The sequence below is a fragment of the Ambystoma mexicanum genome, chromosome 11, assembly GCF_040938575.1.
Source record: "Ambystoma mexicanum isolate Mex_15411 chromosome 11, UKY_AmexF1_1, whole genome shotgun sequence".
NCBI lineage: Eukaryota > Metazoa > Chordata > Amphibia > Caudata > Ambystomatidae > Ambystoma > Ambystoma mexicanum.
The window spans coordinates 1186692121-1186715920 of NC_090934.1; the positions used below are offsets into that span (position 1 = coordinate 1186692121).

General features: G+C 44.0%; 1 protein-coding gene across 1 annotated transcript in view; it reads right to left on the reverse strand.

Moving 5' to 3' along the window:
- COX5A (cytochrome c oxidase subunit 5A) overlaps window positions 1-23800 on the reverse strand; it is a 95291-nt gene that overhangs the window by 54605 nt on the left and 16886 nt on the right. The window contains exon 2 of the mRNA XM_069624517.1: window positions 1776-1892. Coding sequence (XP_069480618.1) covers window positions 1776-1892 — 117 coding nt within the window. The remainder of the gene's footprint in view (window positions 1-1775; window positions 1893-23800) is intronic.

Consider the following 23800-nt stretch of genomic DNA (forward strand, 5'->3'; position numbering starts at 1 on the left):
TCCCTTTTCTATCAGGGAACAAAATCATGTTCCCTACAGTTCCCAGTTAAAACTGGGACTTCCCGCCACCCTCCACATGGCAGGTGGTACTAGCATTTCTGCATATTATCCAGTACCTTCACCCTGCCTGAGAGGTCCCCAACTGCTCTGCTAACCACTGGCGAGTACTGCATACACGAGAAGCTCTGCAACCTAGCAGTGTATTCATCTTCCCTAAACACAGGATCTTGGAAACGCCCAACACTAACATAGGAGGGGAAATTCAGTGCTGACCACCACCATAATTTACCAGTGTCTCAACTTGAGAGCATGCAAGCTCGGAAAATGAAAGCAGGTCCTTTTTACATGTTGAAGGTTGCTTTCACAAGCCGCCAACAGCAGAGTTGTGAATTTCAGCCACAGTCCTTAGATTTATGAAACGTGCAAGTGCCCTACCCCAATAAACACTAACAGTCTGTCCTAACCACAAACTCTAAAATCCATAAAAATGGTTGTCTATTGCAGGGCCAACTATCTTGCTATAGACCAGCTGTGACCACATCCAATCTGGATTCTGGTTCAAGTATTCCAGAGTGCCCTCACTTCACATCTGCATCTTCCTACCACTGTCCACCAATAACCTTTTCCATTGTTATTCAACTTACCCTTTCCAAAGTCCTCACACTGTTAATCAACACTCTCCCTTGCAAACTTCAGCCCTGGTCTGAGAAACTTTGATTGTCTTCTCGTATCACTCCTTATCAAGCTCATGGAACCAACACCTCATCCCCAACACCCAAAAATGGGTACAATGTCAACTCTTCACCCTAAACATCTCCTTGGGTATAGCAATATCTCCATCACCTCTTTGCTAACAAGAACTAGATCTGCCCTCCATTAACTTTTCTATCGCTGAACGCGTTACCACTTGCTTTCCGCCACTGCATGCTCTACCGTCTCATGCTTAACTCCTAAAATGGAAGTCTTTCTTCCAGGCTTCAAGGCTAACCCCACTGTCAATCTTACTCGGTACTCCTCACTCCTGAGATTCCATTTGATAATCACTGAAAACTCAGTTCATTTTAGTCAGACAACCTAGGTTGAATCCTCCTAAAAATTAGAACACTACCAAGCACCTCGCAAACACTAAATCTCAGCTTTACACAAGTGCTCAGCAAGTTTTACTGTGCAAGCCTACATCTTGACCTTCCCTTCTACCATTTCCTGCCTCAAAACAAGAACTGCTGACTTTTCAACCTACCCAGATCCTCCGCTACCCACCTTCACCCCACTAGATGGCTGCCCATGAAAGAAACACATTTAAAAACCACTCAGACGTTCCTTCCACTCCAAACTATCTATTCAACATGTCCCCTCCGCACCTTCTCCACTTGCCACACTAGACTGGATTGGTATTCCCAGTGACAAAGCTTATCCATGAGGGACTCTACAAAAAAGACTGACTTCACCTGCAAGCATCTGAAAGACTCCCCTTTTAACCCTCCACTTTCACACTCCAGTGGCTCACCCAATACTTCCCATGCTTTCGTCTGTCACGAATATCAGAATGGAAGTTGGTACAATTGTCTGTCCCTAGGCTCTTATGTTGGAATTTTATGTTTCATATTCAAGTCCATTTTCTCACACCAACTTCAATTCTTAGTGTAACTCAGTCCAATAAAGCGTACTGCAACCCCCCCCCAGCCCCCTCCCCCAGCCAGGGACTACTTCTACTGTCCATTACAGTCTACTCTCTGGTCACATCCTGCACCTTCAATTGTATTAACTAGAATTACCTTTTCGAAGCTCCCAGGCATCAATATCTGGTTTGTTGAAGTAGGTCACCCATCGGGCATCAAACTCTTCATCAGATTCATGTTTTGCATGAGAATAGCAACGAATTGTTACTGCAGCTGCACACAAAAAAAAACAAAAAAAAAAGAATTTATGCAAGATAAAGCCCAGCAATCTTTTGGTATATACCACAATTTTGGTTGGCAAAATGTTACCCCCTCTTGCATCATAGATCGCTTTGTTGCATCAAAAGTACAATGCCGTGCTTTATACATGTTAAAAATAATTCAGTATGCTACTATACGAATTTTACATAAATACATATCACTGATAGAAGCCCCTTCCATCACAATTGGATCCTGAACCCACCAGCAACGTTTCTAGCACACAACACTTTTCAAAATAAATGTCCGATGTCAATTATTAACCTTTGTGGCCCAATTCAAACAGGAGGACTGATTATTATAGAAAGTAAAACCATTTTAAGTACTGACAAAGCCAACAGTTTCAATGAAGTTAAGTGCATTAAACTTTCTCATTGGTGTAATACAGTTTTTGGAAAAAGATATTCAATTACAGCAAAATATTGTTACAAATCAAGTAAATGGGCAAGTAATAACCAGGACAAGGAGCTTTGAGGGGTTGGTATCAGCGCGAGTGCATGGGCAGAGGTTATCGGGGCACAACTCCGAACAGCAACAAGGTTAAACTAGGGAATTGACAAAACAAGTGCAGAAAATGGGAAGTAGTGCAGGGCTCGTGTGCCCTATGCAATAGTCACAGCTTTCACAGTTGTACCTGTGCATTCTCTAAGCACTGCTACAAGTCCAGCTTTGAGTGGTTGAAACAAGGGTGACCTCATGCTCTAGTCTCACACCTCACCCCTACATCGCCAATTGCCCACGCTGGCGAGTATTGGGACAAACCTAGCAGATGTAATGGCCATTAAAAAGGCAATTTTCAATGTTAAAAGTTCACATTTTTTTGCTGGTTTGTGCATTAGAGCCGAAAGGACTATTCATGCTTCTATGTGATAATCTTTTGGCCAATTTGGTGCAGCCTTTACCCCCTTCAACCTTTGTCCCCAACCTCCTATACACACTCACATGCTGACACCCCTGTGCCCCTGGAGACACCCCTTTGTCCCAGCCCCCTTAGCAGACACCCCTTCTACCCTGCTCCCTCCCCACTACAAACAATTTCTCCCCCCCCAAACCCCTTCATCATACACACAAACCCTCAACATTTACCTCAAACCAGTCTTCCCCTGACGTGGTGGCTCTCCAAAAGGGTGAATGCAAACTAAGGCTGTCAGTGTTTCCGAACAGATATTCAAGAGGACATTTTTTTTTATCTTACAATAAGCCCCAATAGACAAATAATGCTTCCAAGTATTGACTAAGTCCTGTAGACACTAAATAGTGTCCGACACAAGTTATCAATAGGGTGGAGCCACAGTCTAGAGCAAAACGGTAGAAAGGCAACCATTTAATGCGATATTGCCTTCTTGCTGACGCTTTCCTGACAGCGGTTATAATCTTGATTTTCTGTTGTGATATAGATTGGAAAACTCTTCAAGTTGAGCAATTTAGGGGAGGGGTGAAGCTCCTGCCCCTTCGGAGGCATCAATAGATCCCGATATCTATAGATGCAACTTGGATGCCCCTGCAACTTCCAGGACATCTGGAAAACAACCCTGGCATGGCCAGAACGGGGTTAAGAATCAGTGTCAGATTCCGAGACAATCCGTCTTGAAGGGAAGTGGATGGAACGTACATATTTTGCTTGACCAGTACAGCTAGGAATGAAGACACATGCAATCCCCAGAAACTAACAGGACGAAGACCGCTGGATGCCCACTTCTGGAATATCATGACAACTGATTACAGTTCCCACTCGTGAGGAGCAAATGGTAGCTTGCTGAGCCAGTCTGCGAAGACATTGGTTTCCCTCCAGATGAGATGCCAAAAAATGGTTCTGAATGGCCCAATACCATCATTTCTCTGCACAGAGATAGCAAGAGAACGCATTCCAGTGTTAACATTGCGGTGGTATTGTCTGCTAATATTTTGTCCACTTTACCCCGAAGGGAGGGAAGAAAGGATTTTAGAGCAAAAAATAAAGATGCTCTGTTTCAAGACATTTATGCAATTTCTTTTCTTGGGCTGACCACAGCCCATGAACCGTCAGATCTCACCAGTGGGCTCCCCACCCGTAATGACCTAATGAAGGAGCTCAAAAGAGAAATCCAATGAACAGGTTCTCCGAAGCGCTCCACCAAATAAGTGAATCCTGAATGTGACTAACTAGAATTTTAAATCCTGGGTAATCAGACAGTTGGTGCCAGTTTGCTTCTCATACGAAGTCTTGCATAGGGGACTAGATAGATGCAAGAAGCCATCAGCCCCAAAAGTCTCAGGAACCACCATGCTGAAAGAAGTGGATCAGTTTTGAACACAAATGACGTGTTAATTGCCAACACCCTTTCTGGTGGTTTAACAGTCTTTTGATTAGTATCAAGTACTGCTCCAGAAACTGAATCCTTTGACAAAATGAGTTGACTTTTCCACATTTACTGAAAACCCTAGATTGTACAATGTTGCATGCAAGTGGCATCTTCTGTAGCAATTCCTGCAGAATTAGCGCCTGTAGAAGCCAACCCCGCAGGCATGGATATGGATGCACCATCCTCAACTGTAGGTGGGCTGCAACAGCCCCCAGGACCTGGTGAAGACTCTGGGGGTTGAAGTGAGTTCGAAACAGACAAGTGTACTGGTAGAGCGAATTCCTCATACTGGCAGTGTTCCTTGAAAAATGGAAATCTGAAAATAAGCATCTTAATATCAATGATGCCATCCAGTCACTGGGCTACAGAGCCACAAAAATCTGAGGCACAGTGACCATGTGAAAGGTCTCCTTCACCTGTAGAAACTAGAAAGATTGATTAATTCGACCCGCCTTCTTTCGAATTATAAAATACCACTGACCCAGTTCTTCTTGAACCAATTCTATTGCTTCCAAAAGTTTTTGACTCTCCAAAAGGTCCAAGGAGTAGCAATGGCAAATGAAATCAAAACCCATTACTCCTCTGTGACGTTTTCCCCATTGATGATGAAAACTGGAAGAGACAGTACAAGCGAGAGGATTAGGACTTAGTATTAGCAGAATAACAAGTTACTTACCAACTAGTAACGTTCTTTCAACTGGATGTTCCGCCAACGTATTCCTCATCTTTGACATGTAATGTCCAGCTTCGGGAAACTTCGGCAGAGGGGGCTCTGCGTCGAGTCGATGTCCCTCAAAGGCCTCCATCGAGGGTTACGAGGTTTTAAGTAGCAATCACGGCGCCAGTTGGCCTCAGTTCTGTTTTTCCCCCTCCTCGTGTTAGCAAAGTACAGGCAGGCAGTAGTCAGCCTTATTGGAACAAACTGTAATAGCATGGGAAATTCTACAGAGGGGGTAGGATGGGAGGGTGATGAGGAATACGTTGTTACTTACCAACTGGCAACCTTCTTTCGACTGGATGTTACATGTTCTTCAAATGAAGTGTGTCCTCCAACGTATTCCTCATCTTTGACAGACTCCCACAGCAGTATCCAAGACTGGAGAATTTAGAGTTGCCACTTGTCTCAGGGCAGAATAAAGCACTGCCTTACCAAAAGCGACGTCTTGAGCATGGGAGGTATCCAAGCAATAATGCTTGGTGAACATGTGCAACAATGACCATGTTGCAGCATCACAGATGTTTCGAATGTGGACTTCCCCTTTGCAGGGCTGTGGAAGAGGCATGGCCATGGCCCTGATGGTGTGCCCTCAAACCCTCTGGTGGGTCATTGCCCGCTAGCCTAACATTCTCAAATCATAAGGATGATCTACGTAGACCAGGTCTGCTTTGAAACAGCTTGCCCTAATTTACGTCCAGTGTATCTAATAAAGAGCTTGTCGTCCACTCTCAACTGGACGTCCTAGACACAAAAGCTTAAAGCTCTTCTAGGGTCCAATCTATGGAGCCCTTCTTCCTATTTACTGGGATGCGGAGGATAAAATGCTGGCAGAACAATTTTCTGATTTAGATGAGTGATACTATTTTAGTTAGGAAGGAGGGTTTACCCCTCAACACAACTCTGTCCTTGTGGAATACACAGTAAAGGGTGGCTTTGAAGAGTTCCTGTAGCTGTTAGAACCACCAACAGTATAGTTTTGAAGGTTAACCTCAATGTACATGTGTGCAAAGGTTGAAATGGTGCACACTAAAAATTTTAGAACCAGGTTAAGGTCCCAAACTGGAACCTGAAAAGCAGAAAGTGGGAACACATTTGTGAGCCCCTTCAGAAATTGAGACACCAATGGAATTTTGAAGTAAGTACACTCCTCCGATGAACGCTTTAATATGGAGAGCGCTGCTAGATAACCCTCATTGGTCCCCATGTGAAGACCTTTGTGCGCTAATGAAGCAGAAAGGATAGTACATCGAGTCGACCATACAAAAGGATCAAAATTCTTTTACCTGCACCAGTTGCAAAATGTATTCCAATAGCAACAGTACAGAGATTTTGTTACTGGCCTTTTTCCCCGAAAGCAACCCTTCCATCATGTAATCCGGGAGGTCCCAATAATTGTATCTCAACCTTCAGAAACTACACATGAAGGTCGAGTGTTGAGCTCTGGCTGGAGAACCTGACCCTCCCTTTGCGAAAGATACTGTCTCTGTGGAAGACGTATCGGTGGACAGATGGATGTCCAGAAGGTCCGGGTACCATGTCCTCCTGGCCAATCCAGAGCAATTAGGATCACGTGGCACCCGAACCGTCTAAACTTCCTGATTACTTGAGGAATGACGGGGGAATTGGCAGAAACACTGATACAAGTGGAAAATCCCAATCCACCACGAACGCGTCTCCTAGAGCTCCTCTGAGGAAATTCCCTTGAGCAGTACCTTTCGCATTTCCAGTTGATCCCGGTTGCAAAAAGATCTACTTGAGGGGTTCCCTAAAGGGCAAAGATCTCTTGGACTTCCTGAGCAAGTTCCCACTTGTGGAAGACTGCTCTGCTGGCTCAGAGCGTCCGCCGCTGTGTTCTCCTCCCCAGCCAAGTGAACTCCCCAATATCAGAGCTGCATTGCCTCTGCACAGTGGTAGTGGGCCTACACCTCCTCACTTGGTGAAGTAATGCATGGCCACTGTGTTGTCCCATCATAATCAGGACATTCTCTCCCCCCCCCCACCCCCCAAGGCCTTCAAGTGCTAGTCCAATTGCCCTCAGCTCCAAAAGATTGATATGTAGTTTGGACTTGGAGACCAATGACCGCTGGCTGTCAGATTGTTGGTGTGGGCTCCCCACCCTGTGAGTGAGGCGTCCGTCACTAGTCATCTCCAGCCCTGGTTTCCAAAGAGGTTCCCCCTTCAAAATATTTTCCTCGCAGGCCCACCATAAAAGATGCTGGGCAAGTTTGATCAGGACCTGCAGTAGAGAACTGGGACCATTGTGTTCAAAGAGCCCACTGTAGGGATCTCATTCATAACCGGGCCTCTGGCACCAGGTAAAAGCAGATGTCATGAGGCTGAGCAACCTTAAGAATTCAAAGGCCGGGAGACATTGGGCATTCTGAAACTTTGTTACCATCTGAAGAATGTCTTGAGCCCTCACCTTGGGTGCGATCACTTTCCCCAAGGACTTGTCTAAAACAGCCCAGGTATACTGGAGCTGTTGGGAAAGTGGCATGTGCGACATCTTGAAATTGAGGGAGAAGCCCAGTCTGTAGGGAGTTGCAGGTAAGGCTGAGGTGATCCAAGGCTTTTTCGGGAGAATGCATCCTGATCAGCCAATTGTCCAGGTAGGGGTAGACTTGAAACCCCCCTCCCGAGATGCGCTGCTGCCGCCACCACCATTCGTTGGGTGAAGACCCACAGGGCAGAGGTCAATCCGAAAGGCAGTTCTCGAAACTGATAGTGCGAGCCACCAGCGAACCTCAAGTATTTCCTGTGCTTGAGATGGATTGGCACATTAAAAGTAATCATCCTGAAGGTCCAACCACATCAACCAATCCTATAATTGGAGGGCCTGAAGGATCAGAGAAAGTGTGACCATCTTGAATTTTTCCTTCCCGAGTAACTATTTCCAAGTATCTAGCCCAAGATGGCTCAGTCCTCAGTCTTTCTTGGGGATAAATAAAATATGGGGAATACCAACCCTTGTTCCTCTATGCTGCAGGCACTGGTTCTATAGCACCTCTCTAGCAGGGTTAACATTTCCTGCACAAGGAGTGGATCTGAAATCCTCAAAGAGTCGTTTCCCCGGTAGATTGGTGAGAGGCTACGTTTAAATGGGAGGCAGTAACTGGGCTATTTTGTCTCCAAAGCCCATGCATCCGAGGTAATGGCTCGCAATTCCTGGAGATGCTGAAGAGTCTGCCACCCACCGGTTACACGTGACGCAAGCGCTCTGGTTTTGAAGCGATTGCTGCAGCTTCTGACGGCAAGGTAAATACAGCTGAGCTGGCTTGGCACCTCTACCTCGTCCACCACGAGGGAACTTTCTCTGGCCATTCCCCTCGCCTTTCCAAATGAGGAATAGTAGCGAAAATAGGCTGCAACGCTGGACAAAAAGGCTGCGGTTGCCTAACAGCAGCCCCTACAAATTTGGCAGCCGCATTCGAGGTCTGCAACTCTCAAGACTCTCGTCAGCCTTGCTACTAAAAAAGAGACCCGTCAAATGGCATGAGAAGATGAGCCTGCACATCAGTGCAAAACCCGACTCCTGCAACCACGCAAATCTGCACATCACTGTGCTCCTGGCCATGGACCTGCTAATGCCATCTGCAGTGTCCAATCCAGACTGAAGGTACTTGTACATGGCTTCCTTGCCGTCCTTAATAGCCAAGAAGCCGTTCCTTTCATCCCCATCTGGAATATGCTCTGCACCATGGATATGCACTCCAAAAAAAAAAAAGTGTACGAAAATGTTGCTAAGGCACATATGGAGTTAGCCAACTTCAGGGCCATACTCCAGTTGAAAATACCTTCCGTGCCCATCCAGCCACGTGCTTGTTGTCCCCATCGGGAGGTATGGTAGGGTATGCTGCCTTGTTAGAGGTAGCCATGGCTGCCTGGACCAGCAGGCTCTCCGGAGTGGGATGTTGGGACAGGTAGCTGGGGTTGCTACTGAAGGACGATATTTTCTTATAAGGGACTTTGTCCATCACCGAATTGGTGTCCGGGTCTCCCAATTTCTGGCCACCCTTTTCTTGCACAGCCACATGGAAGGGTAAAATGGAGTCAGTAGTTGTACCTAAAACTTTCAGTCAGATCCTACTCCGTTCCGATATCAGGCATCTGGCATAATCCCAAAAGGAGCATCCTCCTAATCAGACCTTTCTTACTCAAAAATGGAGAGAGGGGGGGAAGAGATCAGGAGGGGGGGGGGATTAAAAAAAATACAAAAAAAATAACTTTCTTGGGTAGAGGGGTAAAGGTCTTTTCTGGGGTAGAGCTCACTGGCTTCAGGCACACGGGGCACCTGACCCAGCTTCTGTTTCGGCATCGACAGTGGCGTCGATAGCCTACTTGAGGTTGGTGGCAGGTGCTCCTTCGACGTTTTTGGTGCCAAGGATTTTGCAGGCTTTAAGGGTGTAGACGACCTTGAGCGATCGCCATCTCGAGTAATCCTTCCAATCAAGGCCTCGAAGGTTATACATGTGGATCATGCCATCCACTCTGGCTCGATGGTGCAGTTTCCGGTCGAGACCGCTCCTTGCCAGCTTCTATCAAAGGCGCGGACGGAGCTTTGCCCTGCTTTTCGAATATCTTTAGCATCTCCATCTGGAATGCTTCCCACTCCATGGGTGTCTACTTTTTAGAAGGGCATCTCACCCTCTCGGGGGTGCCGCCTGACGAGAAGGTGACAAGATGACCAGTGGTGTCTCCTTTTCAATGCTTCGCCAAGGATGGAGAATGTCAGGAGCCACTGTGGGACCTTGAAAGCTTATCCTTCTTACACCGGGGAGACGCCTCTTGTCTCGGAGGATGGAGCATGAGCAGGTCGGGACTTATGGGGTTTGGATATCTTGCCTACCTGCAGCTTCCCCTTTCATTCCTGCCAGGCCTTTCCCGTCATCGTTTGACACACAGATTCCTGTTCTATGTTGTGGCCTTCGCCCAGGCACCAGAGAAATAGACAATGTGGAATCCATGATAGACATCTTGAAGCCGCACTCTTGCATTTTTTTTTAACCAGACCGAGGGGGTGTGTGGAGAAGATGACATTGAGGAAAGAAAAAAAAAACAAAAAAAAAAAGGAACTACGCAGTTAGAATTGAATGTGGCGCGCCGAGTTTCTCAGTAAACAAGTCTGCGGAAAAATTGAACTGAGGCAAACGGGCGCCGTGCGTGCTACTTATAACATCCTCCTCGACGGAGGCCTTCGAGGTACATCAACTGGACACCATCGACGCAGGGTGCCCTACGCCAAAGAAGTTTTCTGAAGCTGTACATTACATGTCAAAGATGAGGAATACATTGAAGGACAATCCATTTGAACTAATTTTTTTGCGCATCTGCTTTGAAGGACTTGCTTCACAAATATAGACCCGAGTGACTTCGCTGCAGTAACGCTAGCTTTGCATTTTGAAGAACCTCATCCATAAAAGGTCTAAAACCTTGTCCTAGATGTCTTGATGCATGGAAGTGGCTGCCAAATAAGAAGTGTGTGTATGCATACAGCACCATTGCCCTTCCCGTGGTGTTTTAAATCTTTAACATGAAGTTCAATGGTCGCCTCTCTTCCTTCGAGACCCAGAAGGAAAATTCAACCAGACTCCAAGGAAGTAGTTCGGTGAAGCGATCCAAGTTTCCGCAAGTTAAAAAAACCTGTCAAGACCGTGGCTGTGTTCACTTGTCTAAGCTGGAGAGAAGTATTATGATCTTTCTTTGTGCTTCTCAGGCTTTGAAATTTGTATCCAAGACGGTAGAAGGGAAAGGTGCAGGACCTTTGCCCATAGTACCTAGAGCAGCTGAAACTACAGCAGATTGCGCAGGAAGATGCCCCATGAGCACAAAGGGTTCTTAGGCACTTTGTATTTATTGTTAAAGGATTTTTAAATTAGGGGGGTCAGAGTGGGGTTTACCCCAATGAGCAAAAGCTTGTTCCATAACCGTTCCATATGAAGAGGGGACTTTGAGTTTGTTAGTTTACCAAAGACCTCTGCAGTCTCAGGTTTGTCCTTGGGTGTAATTTTAGGCCTGCATGGCCATTACCACGATAACATGGAATATCTTTGAAGGAGAACGGTCAAGAATTTTCGAGTCTGCATCTGTGTCCTTTGACACCTTTTGTTTCTTGTTGAGCAGAGCTGTGCAGTCTCCCTCAACTGAAATGGGTGCAGGTAAAGGACCTAGTTCCTTGGGGTCCGCATCACTGAGAAGGCACTCAAGGAGCCATTTTATCTGAGGTGTGCCAAGACTTCAAGAAAGGGCTCAGATAACCGTCTCGAGACGGTGTTGGTAATCTCATTAGCTATATCTGAAGGTTTGCTTGTGTTTCTTCCCGTCTAACGGGAGATATTTAAAGTGTGTGCCTCTTTGGGGAGGCTGGTGCCGAGCTAGGCTTAGATCGATAATGTTCATGCCTTTTATCTGAGCTTCTGTCGTTTCAGTACTGAGGAATTGAAAGAACTGCAGTCGCCAAAACAAACTCAGATTTTCTTTCGGTACCGAGTTACTAGGAGACTTTGCTGCATTAGCCACCTTGGGCACCGATACATACACAAGGGAATCGGTCTGTACCAAATTGATCCTGGAGGATTTTGCTGCCCGTTTGGATAGCCTATAGCTGAGGCAGATGAGCTCTTAACTGGCACCGTAGTGATTTTGTGGGGGTGAACAAATCTTCTGGTACCAGGTGGATCTTTTCAGAAGTTTTCCCACTCAGAGGTACTAGCAGGTGTAAGCACCCAAGGGTTTCCCTTAAATGGTCCCGAGAAGACCCCAGAACTGGGGAGGCGGTCTTCACAGGGATAACGGGTACTGTCTCTCTCATATCGGTCAGCCTCCTTCCTAGGTCTTTAGTAATGGTGCGTGCTGCGACACAAAACACAAAACAAAACACAAACTACGTAGAGACGGAGTGAATTCCACTGCAAAAAAAAAGTGGCTGTCCAGGCATCTAATGCAGGCATGAGGATTGGCCACTGAGAGCTTCTTCCAACAATGGTTGATTGCTTGAATCCCGTAGTGAACAGCATACGTCAGAGGGAAGCACAAAGTTGTTTTAAAAATGCACAATAAATGGGAGGGATAGCTAAGAGTTAACACCGAAGAAATGGGGGGGGGGGAGGAAGCGGACAGCAGCAAATTCCAACCCACCCAGTAGGCAGAAACACAGGAACTGGGTGTGGGCAGCTGGTGAAGTGTGGGACTGGCAAGGAGGGACACATGCGTGACGTAGTCTGACCAACTTCAGCTTTCTTACAGGGGCAGCTATTTTTTTAGCCAGCTTTTTCATGCCCGCCTCCGGTGGACCCAACCAGTTGTGAAGGAGTGGGAGCCAGAGCCAGGACCCAAGAGAAAGTAAAATTAAACAGACCACCTCTACAATCATGGAAAGAAACCACTCACATTCTTAATGTATCAGAATTCTTTACCAGCAACTAAATGTGTCCAGGAGGGCAACTAATCTAAACGGGTCCCAAGATGCTGAAACCACTCTTGGCTGCAACTAGTCTCATCCTGCATCAAAAAATGTCCAGTAATTACAACCCTGGTGTGAACACTATTGTCCTGGCAGTGGTACCCAGATAACTGGTTGGAATTTGATCCTTTTGGGAAGGTGACAAGCTTCCCCAGAGAACAAAAAAAAAAAACCATTCTCCAGCTGAACCAAACATTTTGTTTCGAGTGACTCGGTCCCAGGCAGCTGATTTGAACGAGTCACTAGAAAGCAGTCGGACAAAGAAATGGCAAAAAGAAAAATTGCCCAATGGAATTGTATATTCCCATAAACCACCATATCAAAGCAGAAAATAATTAGATTTATCTGGGGTCACACAATTACATACAATTTTGACCAGGGTTAAAGGTAGTCAATGGCTTTTGGAACTTGGGTTCCAGCAGGCTGTTTGCAGGAATGCATGTTACTGTGCAAGTGTCATGCTACCAAACTAAAAAGCATACAGTCCAGCAGACACATATTGCACTATACTTTTCACCAGAGCATGATTAAAGTGATGTCTGGTTAGCAGATCTTACCATTTCATAGGAAATCAAAAAAGGCTAAAGCAAGTCCACCCTTGCATGGCATTCTGTACATCACCACACTGAAGGATTGGTCAAGACAGTCCTCATTCTCACAGGAAAGGGAAAGTGTACTGTGAGACCATTAAAGGGACAGGTACAAAGATGACTGGATTCAAAGATAAAAATAATCTGAACACCCTATTTATCATGAGGTCCTGAAGGTAAGTTGCAGGCGATTAGAAATTATTTTCCATGGGGAGGAATACATTACAATTGCAGGAAAATACGAAAGCATCACTTCAGTGCAGTCAAATGTATTAACCAGTCTTGAAGACCTGGAATTGTTGTAAGGTTTTGCAGGAAGAGGGCTGGATCTGAATCATTTTGTTTAGGGGCCGATATGATTAAGTGAACGTGATGCAAGTGGTGTTTAGGGCAGAGGGAGTGTTGGGCTGAAGGGGCTGGGGCTTTGCGGGTACACCCAAGATCAAAGAGTAACCCAAGCTTGATGGCAGTCAAAGAATAGTTACAGAAAAGAGGTTAAAGAAGTTTGTAAAACTAAATCTAGCTTGGATGTATGGAAAGTAAGCAGTGGACATTCAATGTAGGTGGGATTGGAAGGCAAGGGGGCATGGCGTGGAAGAGTTTCACGATTACCATGGGATGGGCCAAAGGAATGGTGCGCATATATACACAATGATAGACATGCATTTCTGTACTGAAAAGCGAAGGGTGACATGGTAGGCACATTGATGAACACCCCGAATATTCTGAGAGATCCCGTTTAAGGGGTTTTTGATTGTGCAGAGGGAGGTGGTTACAGGTAGGGCGTGGGTAAGGTGCAAATTGAACTTTTCTTTGAGACCAACGAAAGAGGTCCTAGGTCAGAAGACCTCCATTGTTTCCGAATGGTATTGTGGTCACTGAGCAGTCTTTCTAAATCGAACAGTCAGGCCCCTGCCCACATGAGTGCACACAGGGGTTGACAGGCTGTGTGCGCCCCAGTGGACTCGTTGCGGGAGTGAGGCAAGTTTGAAACTGTATGTGAGGGGATAATGCCTCTGACAAGAGAATGAGCGGGAGAGGGTGGTTCTATGTAATACCACATTTTAAAGCGGTACAAAGTATCGGGCTTTAAAATGCAGGATGACAGAACCGATACAGAAGGCGTCTTATGGTGTTTGATGCGGCTGAAACTACTTTTCTGGGGCTATCGAATAGGGAAGGTTCCAGGAAGAAGAGGAATTTCTGGCCAACCTAGGCTTCATCACTGACTGGATAGGAAGACTGAGCTTAAAGCCTACGTAATGGAAAGTTTGGTTCTCAATAAGGAGGCCGCCATTTCTTGCTGGGTGGTTTTAAAGCAAATCATGGAGACGAAGGGCCTTCCTGCATGCAGAGATTCAGTAGTTCACAAGTAAAGTCTAAAGGCTGATTGCGCTTCTCAATATAGATTAGAAATTAGTAACAAGGCTGTCTTCCTAAGGCAAGTTCCTACCTAAATTGATATAGAAATCACAGGTCTGTCATCAGGGTGAAAGGAAAACAAAAACCCAAAATTAATTGTTTCGTTGAGAAAGCACTCATCTGACCCAGAGCGATTATAACTGAATGTGGAGGCCTTCAACCAGGTCAGCAGGAGATTCCTGAAGCATGTGGTTATTAGGGACAGAGCTTTGAATTGGACTGGTGCTCTTTAATACTTTGGCCTGTTAGTAAAGAGGGAAAAGCCCTACTTCAAATCCATGCTGATGCCCTTGGAAGAAGTTGGGTGGTGCAGATTAATTTAATTAGCATCAAGTATTCCGGGATACACTTGACAAAATCTCTGCCTACATCATAGGTGGATTTCCTCCTACTATGGAGTAAAACAAAGATAGACCAATGGCACATTATCTTGGATGCAAATGCAAAACGGCAACAAAAAACAAGACTGTTTTTTTCCAGTTGCGGTCAATGTGTATGCAAAATGCTCTTCATAGAGGGAACAGGAAATTATTGCACTGCGTATGAGAGAAGCCAAGAGTATACTGCAAAAATAGAAAAAAAGGATGGGGTAAAGAGGGTGTCATCTGAGAAATGCTTTGGTAGAGGAATCTGCCCAAAAAATGGTCACACTTTGTTGCCGTCGGCAAGCCCCTAGTTAAAGAGGGGAGACCTGGTGGAACTATGCAAGCATTTTAAAATCTGCAAGTGATCTGCAAAATGTGTGCCTATAAGAAATTAGTTTCTGTAGAAATGTTGCACTACAGATTTCTACGAACTACAAGGTGGCACAATATGTCATTGCTGATAATTTCAGCAATTGTTTTGGAAAAACAGTGGGTCTTCAGGAAATCAGGTTCTTGCACCATTGACCTTCAGAGTGGCTACAAGTCCCCATAACTGATTACTGGGAAGTAAGGTGCCACCCAGTTCTGATGCAGTTGTAGGGCACTCAGGCAGAATATTTAGATTTAAACATGGGAGTCGCATCTTAATTGTATCTGGGCCTCTTCCTCTGATATATTATGGCCCCCTCAGAGTCTAGATAGGGTTTGACACTACACTGGAGAATGGGATCACTGGAGAAAAGGGGGACTGATCGTATGTTGCACCCAGTGGAGGAACTTTATTTTCTTTTGAACCAATCAGGAAGATTTGGTATCTAACCTAACGGCAACAAATAATAAATAGCATGAAAGGGACTGGTGTAATACATGTGCTCAAATGCAACAAATCTAGGTTTTACACCACCATAGTTTTAAAGAAAGAAATAAGGCTGCGCTCCCAAATATTTCCCCGGATACCTGTTATAAGAATGTAGTCCTGAGATTCAGAATAATAATCATTCCAATGAGAGAAATGTGCCCAAGATAATTATATTGTGCAATTTTTAAAATCTGTAGATATTGTGAAAACACAGTCATTGTATCACATTATGATAAAGTGTCCATTGCGGCAAAATGTGAGGATGATGAAGTCTGACATTTGTACATGATTTTGAATTGTTACCTTTAGATTCTTTCTGGGAAAGATTTTTACTAGTAACTTCATTCACCATAGCTGTGGCAAGGTTTTTATATAGGCTACATTTAGTTAACTCATGACTCAGATAATTAAATATGGCAATTTTACTACTTTGCCTGACAATTGTATTTTAGCATGTACCGACAAATATTACAGAATTGAGATTACAAAAAAAATGTGTCATTTTGATGTGTAACCGTTTGACTAAAGCAAAGTATTTTCTACAATTAAAACGGATTTTTAAAAAGAAAATGGTTGGAGACTAGACCCACTTCTTTAGAAAGGTTTTTAGATACACAGGATCTAGCGTCCTGATCACACAGCTTTATCAGACCTTATTATGGGATTGCTCAGGGGCACCTTAGGACCAGTGTTAAAAGTAAACCCAGGCAAAGTTTATGGATTACCTTTGGTAGCATCTGTAAGATGGCCTTTAAACATCCTTCGCCTCAAAATATAAGATGTACAGAATTAAGTTGCTTCAAAGATGGCAGTATGCTCACTGGACACCGAAGACATTCCATAGTCCGATGTGTTGGAGAGCCTGTAGTAAGGTTGTTGGTCGTGAATTAGGGACCAAGATTGATGTTCTATGCTGTTAAGGAATCCCTCAAACCCAAACCCCCTCCCCCAGTGAGTATCTACCACTCAAAACATATTGGTGGCTAGAGAACACCTGGTGCCGGTTTGAAATGCCAGACCCCGTGTAGGGGGGCGGTTCGTAAAGTCCTACTCGTAGGAGGACTTTAGTAAGCTATCCCAGTGGTTTGTAGATCTCAAACTCTCACCATCAGTTGGTACTAACTCAGGACCTTGGTAGAGTGGCAGAGCAGCCAGGCTTATCTTAAGAGGAAGACGTGAGCTGTAGCCAAGTACACTGAACCTTAGACATGCACACAGTTACTTCCAAGCATAATTTATATAAAATTATATACACACCAGAATAACTTAATACTTGACGTTTACTCTAGAACACTTTAAAGGACATTTGTAGCCATGTTAGAATGGGAAAGACAATGCTACTTATTATCGGTTATTGCACACACCTGCGGTTTCCACGATAATACATTTACTCTGCAAACATAGTAAAGTTACTTTAAGGGAGGAAAACTGTAGAACATTTGGTTCAAGGTTCTAGAGGGTTTCTTCGCATAGCCAGTCTTTCGTCCAAAAAGCGAAACCCTAGCTAAAGGCATTTTGTAGAGGGCTCAAAGTCTTGACAAGCAGCAGAATACGAAGAGTTCGAGGATTTCTTCAGTCTTGTTTTACAGATGCAGCAAATTAACAACAAGGGAGAGCTGCAAAAGGACTTTAAGGGACACAAACAGAGGCTTGAGTCAAAGGTAAAGGGTGTGACCCTGGACACCTCTGGGGGCACTCAATGCTCGGAGGGACTTCTTGGAATCGGGTAAGAAATACCCTTTTGAAAAAAGAAGTTCCCTAGTTGGGGAACTTGCGCCCCCTGCACACATTGGCTCAATTAATAAGCCCAACTTTCTAGGAGTTTAGTTCTAGTCAAAGATTTCAAGTGATGCAGCTATATTCACCATAAACATATTATTCAAATTAATGGGTTTCCCAAGTTGCTTTTCTTCAAATGAAGGTTGTTTAATGCCCAACGCATCTCGAGACAGTAACTTCTTCAGGGGCTATTCCTTCTATAAACAATATATTCAAAAACATAAGTAATTGTAAAACTACAATTTCATAATTTGTACGCAGTCCTCAATTAGATTGCATTAATAAGGATTCTCAAACTCAAAAAACTCATATCTGCCCATGTATTGTGCTGCTGTAAAGAAGTATAACGAAAAGTATGCCTCTTGACATAGTTCCCTCAACCATAGTAACCTTAAGTTTGAAACTAAACTCAAAAACAGTTTCAATTATGTTAATTTGCGTTTCTTTACTTTTATAAAAAGTGTGGGAGTGAGTTTTATATCTCAAAGATGTGCTGACCTGTATTTTCTTCCACTATTAATCGTGAGGAGTCCGGACCTTTACTATCCTCCCGGGCTGTTTTCAAACATGTATCATAGTTGTCTCCCTTTCTGCATCATTTTACATATGCCTTAGATGGATTTTGTAAAATAAGTTCCACGACAATAAATATCAATTTAGTAAGTTGTTAAGCATCAATTACTCTTTTCTTGTTTAGCCTCCTTACATGTGCAGTTTTCCCAATTTTAATCTTGATAGTAGTGGTCGTTGATGGATCCTAATTCCCTTATGTAGTTATCCTTTGTGTATGTAATCCAAATATACCCTTTGAATCTGTCAAAAGTACAGTATTTCTGGTTCCGTTACAAAAAATGTGGTAAATATATTACCGCATCATGGAGCCATCCTTTTAGTTACATTAATCAATTGGCTCTCTATGCAAGAGGGATGTGGTGAAGTCTCCGTAGGGGACACATACCCAAGGCACATTGAGGAATTCCTGTGGTGTTCTGTACTTAACACTATTTTAGCCAATTCATTCAGAATCAAAGTATCTGAACTCGATTCAGGTCTCAGATCAAACTATCCTGTGGATGTAAAGGATAATATATACCTGAACTGCTTGTCAGCGTTTCCACACGATTTCAGGTTCTCTCAGTAACGACACAAAATGGCCACCTTATATAGTAGAGTCACTGCATTGCTGTGATGTCATCACATTACGTATGACGCAAATGACTTCACCAATGTAAACATTCTCTGCAAAGTGTTGCTATTTTCAACTAGAGTTCCTAATAGGATTCTTATTATAGTGGTCAATCATGCAAGTCCTTAAGAGATTCCTGCATGTTGTATTCTTTACAAATATACACCTCGGACTGCTCCATATATCCAATTATTGATGAAAAATGTCTAGGTCAATGTAGACAAAATATCACTTAACTTTAATGCATCGCGGTCATTGATAAAATGTCACTAATGGTGACCAGCAGTTAACCAAAAATTAGGGGGGTATTTATGACGTAATGCATTAAGTCGGTTTCCATTTACGACTAAGCCGGAAGAGTAGTTCTATTATTTTGAAAATCCATAAAAAAAGTCATAGGTGTAGTTACTCTCAGGGCGTCATTAGATTTTTATATGGTAATAGAGACGTGAGCCTCCCTGTCCATAAATGTGATAACTAAACTTGGTAAAGGTTAGACTGGTTAGAACAGTTGGTTGGGAAGCATCTCCTTTATGATCCATTATTCATATGAACTAAACCACAAGGTACAATGACCTAATCAAAATTACGGTACCCATTTTATCTCCTGTGTTATCATAGTTGAAAAACATCTCACTATACATATTATCTGTCTCAAACAGCTCTTAAATTGTCTAAATTATCGTTACCAAGTAGTGCCTGTGTACAATATTGTATACAATCATTTATTATTAAAATTGAGTTATCTACATGAGCCCTTGTTACTCCTGGCTAGTTTTATACATGTAATACCAATTGTGTTCTTATATACTCAAAAGGTCTTCCTCATTAACTCGTGTGCGTTCTCTATTCAATTTGACAAATTGGATGTTGGCATCATAAATTATATTTTATCTATTTCCGCTAGTCTCTCATGAGTTCACAATCTATCCACATTTGTTAGATTATTCAAAGGCATCACCTTACGTTTGTTAAATTCAATCATCCATGTATGATGTACATTGTTATCATAGCTCGTCTCATACAACAATTCTCAATAGTTATCTGTAGATTAAAGGATGTTTCTCAAGTTCTATCATACATGTTAATTATTTTGACTTAGCTAGGGACATAATGGGTACTTCGTCCAATGCTGTTCTTTCTCATGAGCTTGTAGCCTATCCAACTTTGTTCACCTAATTAGAGGTGTGATCCTCTTTGTTGTTTCTCATTAAATCTCAGTGGGGAACTACTTGTTATTCATGGTTAGTTTTGTGCCTCAATTCTAGATTGTTAACTTCAGACCGAAGAAAGTAGTCTTGTAATTTTGCAGAAAGGAAATTCACTTTTTAATTTAGCAGGTTACAAATCAACGTCAGCTTATTCATTATCCATGCCTTTGCTGCCTCACATGAGTTCAGTCTATCCATATTAGATGGTTATCTAGAGATATGGCCCAAAGTAGTATTCTGCATTAAGTCCTAGTGGGGACAGAGTCTAATTTGTGGACTCAATATAATTCTCTTTGGGGGTCATATTTTGGAGACGTACCTTAGGATTGAAGAAAATGTTTGTGCTGGATGCCCCGCAAATTGCAGCTCTGAACAAGACCTCCGGATTCCTTGGTCCGATGACTGAAGGTAGGCCAGGATCTCAGCAACAGTCGAGGGAGGAACTGTCACGACTTTCAGCAACTTCTTGGTTCACTCTGCAGTTTTGGTGCAGATTCTGCAACACCAATGAAGGACAGATCGGCCGGTCAATCTTTGCTTTATGCAGTCCTGCACTCTGGTGAGGGGTCTGGGTGAGTTGGATCAGACCTCTGGGGTGTCTTTATGGGCTCAGAGAGATTCGGCCTTTCCACGAGGAAGCACTCTAAATGGGTAGCAGGTTTCCGGTTATTGGGGGTTTCACGGCTCTGGAACCTCCTAGGACCTCGGGAGATGGCTCAAGTCAAAGTTAGTTCTGGGACTGGTTGTTCCCACCAGCCAAAGGGAAGGCTTCATCCTCCATCTCCTTGGTCGCTTAGAAAAGGGGTCAGTACAGCAAGTGGTCTCTTTGCGGTGTTGCAAAGGGTATGCAGGCATCTCCAGTAGTCTTCGGTTACTTCACCTGCTAGTGGTCGACTTGCTTTTCACACTAGAAGCCTCATCTTTTATACAGTTCAGCACACTCCTCTGCAAATCTCCCTCAGCATTTTACAGAAGTGCGTTTGGCTGTCCAATCAGGACAGCCAGACCCCCTGTGGGAGCTGACCATATTCAGGCATGGCAGACAAAGGACAGGGGGTGGGGTGGCGTGGCAGACTTCTCCCCTGCCTGCCCAGACACTGGAGCCTAGGCAGGGATACCCAAAGGACAAGGGGGGGGGGGGGGGGGGGGGGACACACACACACACACACACACACACACACACACACACACACCCCCCCCCCCTCCCAGAATGGTAGAAGTGCCAACAAACAACAACAACAACACCACCAGTAATGGCAAAAAAAGAAGGGAGGCCCACGTTGGTAACATGGGTGCCCCTATGGTGCATTACAGAAGCTATGGACATAGCCTGTGATTTACAAATTAAACGTTGTTAGAACACATCCACCAGCCATAACTAGGAGAGATTGTCTATGTGAGTAAAAAGTCAAAGTAGAGAGAAGGGGGATACTAGGTATCCCTTTGACACACAGTGGAGTGCCAATCTCTCAAACTATATAGTTTGAGAGAGATTTTAATTATTTCTCCATCCTCCTTTAAGATCTGTAGTTACTTGAGGATATAGAAAAAAGATTCTTAAAGGAGGAACCTAAGTGTCCGAAGCAACACCGCCCATAAGGAGCTGCATGCTGCAGTACTAAAAACAGAGGGCTTTAAGAGAAATGGAGCAGACAGACTCCATAGTACAGGTAGAATACAAAGAATAGAGTTCCAAAAGACAGCCCACAAGAATGAGTGAGTGGAAAAAAGGCTTCACCCATTTAAGGTTGAAAGAAAAATGCCCAGAAGTCCAGCAAAAGTGCTGGGGTCTCACTGGGAGAGGAGATGAAGCAAAATAATGATAATCTCCCCAACAACCTGCAACCTCAAAACAAATTTTTAAAAAGTTCTCACTTTAGTCAAGAGTGACAACTTTTCCCCATTTATTTCAAAATATCAACGGTCTAGGTCGCAGCCACTAGTAAGGACATTGGAGGGATTGAAGCCACCAGATAGGAAGCTACTACAAACCAATGGCAATCAATGGTTGCACTGTATTACTACTCAAATCTCAAATGAGGATTAAACATGTCTGGGAGGCTTGGGGTCTCGTGCGGAAGGGATGTGACCTAGCAGTTCAGGCTTGACTGCCCCCTTCAGAGTGTTAACAAGCCTGATTTGCATGCAGTCTCTACCCCCCCGCACCCTCCTTCTGTAATGGCTTGGCAGGCTAAAGAACGGTTGAGGGTTGCCCAGAGGATAAGAAATGTAAACATTCCAGCCATCATCTTTAGTTTTGCACTGTATTACTATTACATCATGGATGTGACTTATGTGGGAGGGTGGGGCAGTTGAAGAGGGACGAGAGGTATTACTCCATATGTTCAAAACAAGGTTAGCCTCAAGATGAAAGTTGAGCATTCTCTAAGAGTTGTATGACATTAGCCAGATTTAAGACATTACTGTATTAATGTTTCAATTATTGAATGAGAGGCCCTACAAAGGAGCAAACAGACACTTGTTCCATCTAATGCAAATGAGAATTGGAAAAAGAATCAGATTGAAATTAACAGCTAAAAAAAGTGCGTTTTAAACTACAATAACCGACACCTTAGAGGTTGTTGCGTTTCACATATATGACACTTCAGAAATGGTTTATTCAAAGACGGCAACATCTGAAAAGTGATTTTGTAAAATAAATGTCGAGATTCATACACTGAAGGAACTTTTTTTATTAAAATCGAATGTTTTGTTTTTTCCATTACCAGACTGGTAACAGAGTAATTGATCTGTCTGGGACTTTGAGTCAGTTTTGGTAAGGTACAGGTGGGTCCAAGCTCTTACTGCAAGAGGTATAGTTAATGGGTGATGCGCGTTTCCCGGTTCCTGTATTGATATAGGATTTGGAGTTGAACCTGTGAATAAAAAAATAAAGTGCAATTGCTATATGCAGGTTATGTCAGAATGTTGCTTGTGGGTGACTCGGTGGACAGAGGGAGACTTCGGCAAATTATAATTTTGGACAAAGGGAGATTTTATTTTGGGGTACATAGAGATCATTTGGGTTAGAGGGGGGTGTGGTATCGGATGTTATAACCGTGCGTTTAGATTGTTTTACAGGCAAACATTCTTTCTTTCCTGTTCTGCTTGAAAAAATAATTTCTTCAGGCGATTCCTCACCGACTATGGAGTACGTCCATCAGTGATGTTTCGTAATGGCAGCACTATTTAGCTCTACCTTTCAAGCCAGACTTGAGATTCCCAGGTCAGCTTTTCTCGCTCCATGTTGCTCGGGTAACCTTTGTTACTTACCAGTCCTCGGAGAGGAAGCAGATTTCTGAACAGATGAGAAATGTGCAATTCAGGCTAGAGCTTGTACAACTTAATTTTAAAGCAAAAGATAGATCCTATGCACTTGAGGACTATTGCTGACTAATTGCCTGGGCCCTTTAGGCTGCACTTGTATCAAATGCAATGCTGTGCCTTTCATAGAATGGCTTTACAAGGATAAGGAGTCTTGTAGGACCACAGTATCTTGCCTTTTAAAGCTGCACTTGGTATATGATGGCAGTGCTTGCTCTCAGTGGCTGCAAGGATTAAGTTCAAGACTCTCTGCATTGTCCACAAGGCCTTCTGGGGCCTGGGTCCTCAATACCTCCAACTCCCTTTGCTCCTCCAACTCACTCAAGAGTCAGTCGCTTCTCCAAGCAACGAATTGGTGGTAGATCTTCGGCTGGGGCCTCCCTCTGGAACAGCCTCTCTGCCTAGGATACTTTCTCTGGTTCCAGAAGAACCTCAAGACCTTTTGCTTCCACCTTCACTCTTCCTCACCCCTGCTAGTTCTGTCCGATACAGCACTGGTCACCTGGATATCCCCGATTTCAGGCCCAGGTCCCTGCCCGCCCAGTTGCACACCCGCACCGCCTCCTGGCAACCCTTGCACTTGTGTCTGTAAACCTCAGTCCCCCATC